The sequence below is a fragment of the Sinocyclocheilus grahami genome, unplaced genomic scaffold (genome assembly GCF_001515645.1).
Source record: "Sinocyclocheilus grahami isolate Dianchi unplaced genomic scaffold, SAMN03320097.WGS_v1.1 scaffold21.1, whole genome shotgun sequence".
NCBI lineage: Eukaryota > Metazoa > Chordata > Actinopteri > Cypriniformes > Cyprinidae > Sinocyclocheilus > Sinocyclocheilus grahami.
In genome coordinates this window covers 1,928,354-1,937,569 of record NW_015505200.1, presented here as the reverse complement: position 1 = coordinate 1,937,569, position 9,216 = coordinate 1,928,354, and the positions used below count along the sequence as shown (strand labels likewise).

General features: G+C 38.8%; 2 protein-coding genes across 7 annotated transcripts in view; both read left to right on the top strand.

Moving 5' to 3' along the window:
* Positions 1 to 2,479, top strand: part of LOC107556934 (nucleolar transcription factor 1-A-like) — a 14,953-nt gene extending 12,474 nt beyond the window's left edge. Inside the window, exons 17-20 of the mRNA XM_016240201.1 lie at positions 809 to 856; positions 1,262 to 1,393; positions 1,595 to 1,711; positions 1,791 to 2,479. Coding sequence (XP_016095687.1) covers positions 809 to 856; positions 1,262 to 1,393; positions 1,595 to 1,711; positions 1,791 to 1,886 — 393 coding nt within the window. The 3' untranslated portion in view covers positions 1,887 to 2,479. The remainder of the gene's footprint in view (positions 1 to 808; positions 857 to 1,261; positions 1,394 to 1,594; positions 1,712 to 1,790) is intronic.
* Positions 2,480 to 4,493: 2,014 nt separating this feature from the next.
* Positions 4,494 to 9,216, top strand: part of LOC107556902 (arf-GAP with SH3 domain, ANK repeat and PH domain-containing protein 1-like) — a 52,371-nt gene continuing 47,648 nt past the window's right edge. For all 6 annotated transcript variants that reach the window (XM_016240188.1, XM_016240163.1, XM_016240154.1 and 3 more), the window contains exon 1: positions 4,494 to 5,127. In XM_016240188.1, coding sequence (XP_016095674.1) covers positions 5,002 to 5,127 — 126 coding nt within the window. In that variant the 5' untranslated portion in view covers positions 4,494 to 5,001. The remainder of the gene's footprint in view (positions 5,128 to 9,216) is intronic.

Here is a 9,216-nt window from a genome sequence, read left to right as displayed (position 1 = left end):
TCTGTCACGCGACTCTGTTGCCCTTTCGGGCTTGAACTGATGGTAAAACTAACGACATTATTAACTGTCTTGATATTTACTTTGAACGCTGATGCTCACGATTATGGTAAGGGGGGTTACATTTCCGACATGTGCTTGTGGTGTTCGGCCAATCACAATGCACTGGGTCAGCTGGCCAATCAGAGTAGACTGCGCTTGTCAAAGGAGGGGGCTTTGTTGAAAATGAGGTGTTTGAGAGAGGCGGGGCATAGATGACCTACAATCTACAGTATTTGAAAGATAATGTGTTTTTTGAACATTAAAGCATGTCAACATATTCTGTTACACCAAATACACAAAATAATGATCTTTAAAATAGCATCATATGACCCTTTTAAGTGTTCATTATTTAAAAAAAATGTTTTAACAAAAGCTTCACTAAATTTTTTGGGAAAAAAACAAGTTGCCCAGGTTATATAAAATGTCATGTAGTACATTTTAATACACTTTATTACTTCTTTTTACCTTAAACTATATGTATATATTTTCCCATAATGATTAAGATGTATTCAAGGTACACCACATTACATTTTTAGAATAAATTAAAACTTTAAAAAAAAAAAAAAAAGTTTTGCAATACCATATGCAACCAACATGAATACAGAGAGTCCACTTTTATGAAATTGGCATGTTTTAAAAAGATTTTCCTTTTTCTCTATCATGGACACTTTTGTGTCACAATAACCTTATTAAAAAATATTTGTGTGAGCAATATGAGTTTGGAGATTTGTAGTAATTTATTTCCCTCTCTTTTTTCTTGTTTCCCTAGTCACTATCCCCTCAGGAGCGTGCAGTATATAAAGAGTTCTCAACTACGGTAAGTAATTGCTCATTTTTGAGGCTGTAACTTGCGCTTAAAGCTCTGTATATTAGCGTTACTTCTTGACTCAATCATTCATATAGCTGAGATTGTGATTTACTCTTCTCTATATCAATACCGCCCGCACTGCATGGCAAGATGAGGCACCCTGGTTAATTTAGTTGATTGACTTTGCGTGTAAAGTCGGTTTCTATCCATGCCATCACATATGGTTTTATTATTTCCTTTCTCCCCATTTAGAATCACATCTCTTGGCTCAAACTAACTTGACTTGAATGGATAATGTTCTTAGGGCTGTACAGTGGGGCTACTAATCATTGCTTAAGCTTGAATGTGTTTTGTTTTTTTCCCTGTGCTGCTCTGTCCTTGCACCTCCACCCCGCCCTCTCTCTGCCCTCACAGAAACGGCGAAGCACTACAAAAGCACGAGGTCCTGTGGCGAAAGTCCAAGTCACCAAGGGGAAGGCGGTAGGTGCCAGAGCCGTGACAGTGGGTCCCGGGGGGGGCAAGCGTTCCATGGCGTACCGGGCCAAGGTAACGCCCTGCTCTCTCTGGGCAACTCACCCACACAGGCTGTGGACTCTACAGTATATGAAGTGGCTTAGGGTGTTACATCATTTTGAATTTCACTAATTGATTTGTGCTGATGGTTTGTGTGTGTGTGTGTACGCATGCAAATACAGTGATACGCGTGTATTAAGAGAGTTTGAGAGATGTGTGACTCTTGGTTTCCAGCAGGACACATCGGACTCGGATGAAGATGATGAAAAAACAGGCACTTCAGACTCGGATGATGAAGATGATGAGTCATCTGGCAGCACTGATAGTGAGGATGATGATGAAGATGATGAGGTTAATTTTGCTTTGGTTAAATTCTAAAATAATCGTTGTTATTAGTGCAGGTATTCATTCTTTTCTAATATTGACTTAGAATGAAGATGACGATGATGACGACGACGATGATGACCAATCAGACGGTTCCAGCAGCTCATCATCAGAAGATAGTATTGACTCTGATTCAGACTAACCTGTCCTACCCCCTCTTAGAGGGGGCTGTGCCGGACACACCCCCTAGCAACACCCCTGCCGGAAAACGGGGAGGTGGTCCAGTAGCTGTGAGCTCACTGCATGCAGTAATCTGGCTCCCTATCTTTACAGGGCAAAAAAACATGATGGGGGCCAACAGCTCTCCCCATCATTGTGTCCATGTGATATGCGACTTGAAGTTAATCGGACAAGTTTTTTTTTCTTTTTTTCCCTCTTTTAAAGGAGCTGTGTTACATGTGTGTTTTATTTGATTTTTTATTCATTTTTATTGCCTTTTATATAGGTGTGTTATTCAAATCTGTGTTGCTTTGTTTTGTTCCTTTTATTTTAACTTCAAAATAATTTGCTCATTTAAGCCGGTTGAGCTTTTATACGTTTCGAAAGTATCAGGGTTGCTCAGAGGTGGATGTTAGGGATAAAAACTTTGAAATGGAGGAGATGAATTCTCCTGTTCTCCTGTTTATATTTGTTTGCCTCACCTAGTTGCTGGGGCTCTGAGGGCTATATGAGCTGCTCAAGTCTTGTTTGGATCATTCTGTTGCAGATCCTCAATAATAAATGCACTTTTCCCCCTCTTGTACTCAATTGTGTATTTTCTAATCCATGAGAAAGGTGATGCTCATATATTGTTTTCCAAAGGGGCTTTTAGTATTTGGATTGGAGTGACAATTTTGATCAGCATGATGTTTTCTCAAAGAACTAGACTGTCATTTCTGTCAGTGAGGCTGAATTTAATACTGTATAACGCGTTCATTTCGCCAGCGGTATCAGATTTCCCTTTAAAAGTTAAGCATTCCCAGTTCCTGCCATTAGTTGTGGTCCTGTGCAGGATTCCCCCCTCCGGCCCCCTCCGGCCCACATGCTTGATTTTCGCTTCCTGTCCAGCAGCTCCAGATGGGGCAGATCAATGCGCGCATTCCAGCTCATTGTAACAGTAGCGGCATGTGATTTCAGCCCGTAATGTCCGCGCGCTGGATTGAGCACAATGCAGTGAATATGGTGCCACTTGGAAACACGGAGCTCTGCGCACAATTTACTTTGCAATTACTTTTGAAGCCATTAATACGGAGTGAAACCGCAGCTGTCTCGGTAAGTTATAAGGCGTGGTTATTTTCCCTGAGTGGCAAAATTTGTTTGAGAAAATGTGATGTCAGCAGCAAATAGAAACTTTAGGAAAAGGCGCACTTTTTCTATGGATTGTTTTTCCTTGGAAAGATGAGAATCACACTTAATTATTGACATGTTTATTTCTCTGGAAAATCCTACTTAATCTGGAAGATGTGTTTTGGAACATGGTCGCCTAGCTGGTTTAAGATTACCATTAGCTGACTGACCAACTAACATGTTTCAAAAACAGATTAACCAGTTTAAGATGCTGTTTTTCTGTTCGTGGTCCTAAACTGGTCTACCAGCTTGGAAAAGCTAGAAACCAGCTACTAGTTTAAGCTGTATTTTCCAATAGGGATCCAATATATTGACTTGATTATATAGCTCCATTCTTTGATAATAGCATTTTTTCATTGTCTTAGCTCAAGGTTGTTTTATTGAGGTGACTACAGAGCCATGAGGTCCTCATCCTCGCGTTTATCAAGTTTTTCCTCCAGGGATTCTTTATGGAGTCGGTGAGTTGAAAAATGCACTGCTTTTTTTATGCGTTATACCACTAAATATTCCATCTGCACATCATATGTGCTTCCGGTGAGTTTTTTCTGCCTCCAGATGTGCACATCAGTCTATGCTAACACTCCTCAATTTACAATTTATGTTTAAGTTTAATCAAAGAACTGCCTGACCTCTTAAATAGTTTCATGCCCCATAGACAGGCCCCAGGCAATGGCCTTTATGGATGTCCCCTCTTGTTGCAGTTGTGAGATGTCCAAGTAATGTGAAATAATACTACATTGAGAAACTGAAGTTCCCACAAAGTAAAATGGGTGAATTCGAGACAATAATTGAACCATTCTGTATGGCATTAGTTACGTGCTTATGCTGTGTTATAGCAGCATAATACACATATGCCTGCCCTTATATTATTGCTACTTAAACATTTCTTGCTTCAAGTCAAGTCTGCTTTATTGTCAATTCTTCCACATGTACAGCACGTACACACAGAGAATTGAAATTGCGTTACTCTCAGACCCTTGGTGCATACAGATAACACTAACAGTAGAACATAAATACAGATAGAGACAGATTCAGTGCATGAAACCATAAATTCTGGCTCTGTTGAGGGCAAACAGTATGCTTTATAGACTGCATTACATTGATAAAGTATGGATGAATAAATATAAATGTAAATAAATGCATAAATACATGACACATTGGAACCATTGTTAAAATGTTTGCTAGTCCTGAATTGTTTATTTTATTTTATTTATTTTATTGTTTTACTAATGCATGCATTTGACCAATAATTTATTATATTTAATTGTTCTTGCTTTTATTTAATTCTGTAATTATTATTATTTGCCCTGTACACATTTAGTTATTAATTTGATTTATTTATTGTTGTTTTTTTCCTATCGATTGCGTTCTGACGCATGCGCAGTTTCTCCTCTTGTTTATCCCGTCATCAACGGGGGGAGGAGATGAGCGTGCGTGCGCGCTCTGGTGTCAGGGAGCTCAGACCGTCAGGACGGGGGGAAACGGAGGAAAGAGAAAGGGAAAACAGAATGAACCCGCTTCCGAAACCGGAACAACAATAACTGAAGGAAATACTCAAAATATCAGACTATTTTAAAGCTAGATTGGGGAATGAGCGCATTCCAAACCAGCTCTCACATCTTACATTGGGAGAACAAGGAGATGAGTCTGAACCGTTTTATGTAGATGCAAGTGTATAATTAAGACAAGGGAAGAGGAAAGACGTGGAAATTACACACAACGACCCTCTCTAGGAACGGGAACTGCATAGTCAGTGAAGAAGAAGGCACTGCCACACATTTGGCTACGTTTCTTATCATTTTACGCATTGCCTTACCATTCAACCTTTCCCCAAACAGAGACACCGCTCCGCTCTTGACCACCCCTGTCTAATTCATGGTGCTATTGTGATTTTTCTCCCCTCCATTTTTATCGGGCGACTGTTTGCAAGGATGCCGGATCAGATCTCCGTGTCCGAGTTTCTCTCGGAGACGACGGAGGATTACAATTCCCCCACGACATCGAGCTTCACCACCCGCTTGCAGAGCTGTCGGAACACGGTCACTGTTCTGGAAGAGGTAAGGCCGCTCTGTCACTGTTATATGAGGGAGGCTCAACTCGCACTATTGTGCAAGACACCAATAACGGTCCCAGTCCAATGGAGGATCCACTTTGAACATACTGAACGTTCATTTCTGTCCTACAACCTCTAAATTCTCACTGACTCGCTCTCTCTTTTGAAGCTCCGGTTGGACAAACCGGTAAAGCTCGGTAGATACGGATTTACAGTTCACAGAACACTAATGAACAGTGAATGAAATGATCCATTGTTTGCAGTTATACCTTTAACATAGTTTGCATTATTCTGGAATATTATGATGTGACCGTTTCTGTTTTTGATTTTTCTCTCGCGCTGAACTGTTTTAAGGCTATTTTATTTTGATTTTTTTTATGCGCATTTCATTTAAATAACGAATGCTGGTTTATTTTAATAACGAGCTCTATTGTTATGCGCTTCTAAAATGTATTATGTTTATCTGGAATTACATTCAGTTGGAGCTATATTGTTTTATTGATGATGAGGTCCGCCAACAGTTATAAACAGTCATCATTTGGAGTGTTGGCGCGATTCTCTTGAAGAACTGGGTGATGTCGTCGAGGTCGTGGATGTGCAGTGAATGTTATGACTTCTTATGACTAATATAACTTCATGGGAATTTAGCCTTCTGTTTTAAAGGTGCATTTCGTATTTTTTCCCCTCTATTAAAATCAGCACCTTTGAGAAATATGAGATCAGAAATATAATAAAGCTGTTGTATCGTACATGGAGCGGGTTGCTCCTTAATGGTCGCTGCCATGTTGACATCACATGACCAGTTGACAGTTATTATTAATAATATTAATTATTAAAATAAGAATGTTTATCATATAGTGCTTTACCAAGCACACAAATTAATTTAAACAACACAAGAAATAAAATAATGTTTTGTACAAGTCTTCATTACAGGGTTGGAGTGAGCATGTTTAGGCATAATTACCGTACAAGTATGCGTTAATTATGTGTGTGTGTTTTTTTTTTTACATCAACAATAAATTCCTTTATATATCTGACAAATACATGGGGCATATCCAGAGATTGTAAACCACCTCATACAAGTGCAACTGTGATTAGATCAACCTCAGTTAATTAGTAAAAAGCAACAAATCACGGAACATAAGCGAAGACAGATGGGCTAATGGTCCCCATGACCTAGATGTCTGTATGTTATTATGTTCATAGATGAGCATGGACCAGCAGAGTGGTAAAATAGAGTTGAATGGGATTTAGGAATCTGCGTAACCTTTACTTGAAAATAGTTTTAATATATGTATTATGTATGTTTTTGTGTTTAATTAATGCCTTTAAATCACATGATCTACAGCAGCCTATAATGGTGTCATTTGGGATAATACACCAAAGCATCAGCTTGTTTATTTCATCATGTGAGCTATTAAATAATTTATGCATCAAGCTCCCTCTTTGAGTTCCATCCACAGATGTGAAAATGCATTCGCTTAGATTATTTGCACACTTTGATGTTTTGGAGACGTAAACGAAAGACTTGGGAACAGCCAGATGTGCTTCCCAAAGAGCAGAAATCCCACAAGTCATGCCAGCATCTCTCATCCTCTGTGGATCTGAGATTTGTGATGTTCTAAGAATAGTTCATGTAACAAGGAGAGGTTATTCTCCCGAGTAGTGGTTCCAGGAGCCGAAAGAGTGAGATAGAGAGAAGGGATTAACCTACTTACACATGGGCCAGTGAACACCTGACTTTCCAAGACAAAAGAGAGCTCTGCAGGCAGATGAAGGGGCTTCCTCTCGCTCCGCCACAAAGCCCACTCTTTATTGACACACTGTTTTGATGGCCAAGAAAGATATGGTGATCCCCGAATGACTCTGGGAGACATGAATGTCACCACCATGAATTAGCAATGTCTAGGGTAGTGATAGGAGCCATTGTGAGGTGGAATGAATGGGAGGTGAATGAACAGCGCTCTGAATAATGCACATGGGCAGGCTGACCGTGTTTTTTAAAGCGAGGGTGTTAAGGAAACAAACAGAACGCTCAGGCTGGGTTGTGTAAAGAGCCCACTATAGCTAATGATGTTTCTGGTGATCTGGAGAGACTACTCATTTTGGCAGCCCTACATGTTCTTTTGGCCTTTGAAAGCATCATCAGGAATCCAAAGGATTTCCTCTCTCATTTTATTGAGAGTTAGAAGACACAGGAATGTTAGGAGAAATGACAGATGAGATGACATGAATTTGTATTGCTCCAAATGAGCGACATCACACTATGTGTCAGAGCACATGCACTATCCAAAAGGCTAGAGTTCAGATGAACGAAAGCTTTTTAATAGTACTATTTAGCCTACACTACACAATAGGTGTGTTTACATGCACTAATTGGAATTAATACAATCTAATTTCAGATTCTGAACGTTCCGTTTATATGAACCCTAAACATTGCAATCTGATTCACATATTCGTTTACATGTGCATAATGCATTACAATATACGTAAAGTTTAAGTAAACATTGCAGCACTGCACATGTATGGTATTTTTAAATCAGATTGACAAAATACCCGGATTCAAGTGTTGACATGCTTAATTTTGCCTTGTTTATCAGATTATTTCAGGTCTACACCACCCCTTCCAATCCAACCGAAATCGATTGAGGTGTTTACATGGAGAATTTTCATTCTGATTGAGCCATCAGTCAGTTTATAAATCGTGCATGTAAGCATAGCTATTGGCATTGAGGCGTGTAGTTTCACCTGTGTTTGAGCTGCCAGGTGTTTAGCAGTTTTACTGGAGTCAGCACTTTTAGCTGCACAAAGTGAAACTCTTTTGTTTTAGTGAGTTATCTTTAGTTCTGTTCCAAAACATTATGTGCTGCCTCGTTGCTTCCTGCCTACAAAGACAGCTGCCTTCTGAGGGGACATTCACACAGAATGTGTTTTTCTATGTAAACTTGATGCACATGTCGTGCCATTCTAAAATCGAAGAAGTTCTTTTAACTTTTAAAAAACTTGGCTCTAGACTTTTTTTATTCCACTGCCCCGTGTCTCACGTTTTTAAATGCAAAACGTATTCTGTGTGAATGCCCTTTATGGCAGCTTCCTAACGGTCATGAAACCTCATAAATAATCAATTTAGAGCATCGACTCACAATGATAGCACTCTGCATAGGAGACTCGACTTTCAACTGACTTCAATAGAGGTCACCTAAATAATAATCAATGAATCAATTTTTTAATCACACTGATCTATTATTCACAATACGTCGTCCCCTTGGAATTAGGAGTTATTCACATATTCTTATTCTGTGACAGTGATAGATTTTTTAATGTTGTGTACATTTTGGGACTTTTTTTTAAAAACAAAAAGGTTCTATCTACACAGTCGAATGGAATGTAAAGCTCAATATCTTTGAAGCTCAATATCTCAAAACTACTCGGAATGCAGATAGAACGTTATGATTCCAAGGGGACGACTTTTCAGGGTTGAATGAAATATGCTTAGGTAACACTTTATTTTAATGACTGTGTTACATGTATTTACTAGAGGAGTATCAGTAAATTATGCATAATTACAAGAAACTAACCTTAAACCAAACTCTGTAGTAAGTACATGTTATTAAGTAATACTAATTGTATAATTACTCTGTAACAAACACCTTAAAATAAAGTGTCTTTATTTTAAGGGTAAATCTTTCTAATTTTTCTCTTGCCTCATCTTCCATCTTCTGTTTATTTTTTTTACTGAACTCATTCTGGGATTTCCTTCTCCACAAAAAGCGTGCATTTGATGCCTTAAATCCTGCCTCTCTAGACAACTCACTAGGTTTTGGAACAGACCAGCTGTCTACGACAAACAGTTTCAAATGTATTTTATATGTTCGTTCATCAGACATCCAAATGTCTGGTATTTTATTACAGAAGCACATTCTGTACTAATTTGAAAATGCCTTGTGTAGCCTTGAGAGCAATAAATGTAAATATGTGAAATTCAGCTTCTCTCGCTGTAGTACATTTAAGTTTGTTTTTGTATATCTATGCCCTGGTTTTACATGTATATTCATGCATTTGGCAGATGTTTTTATCTAAAGTGACTTACATT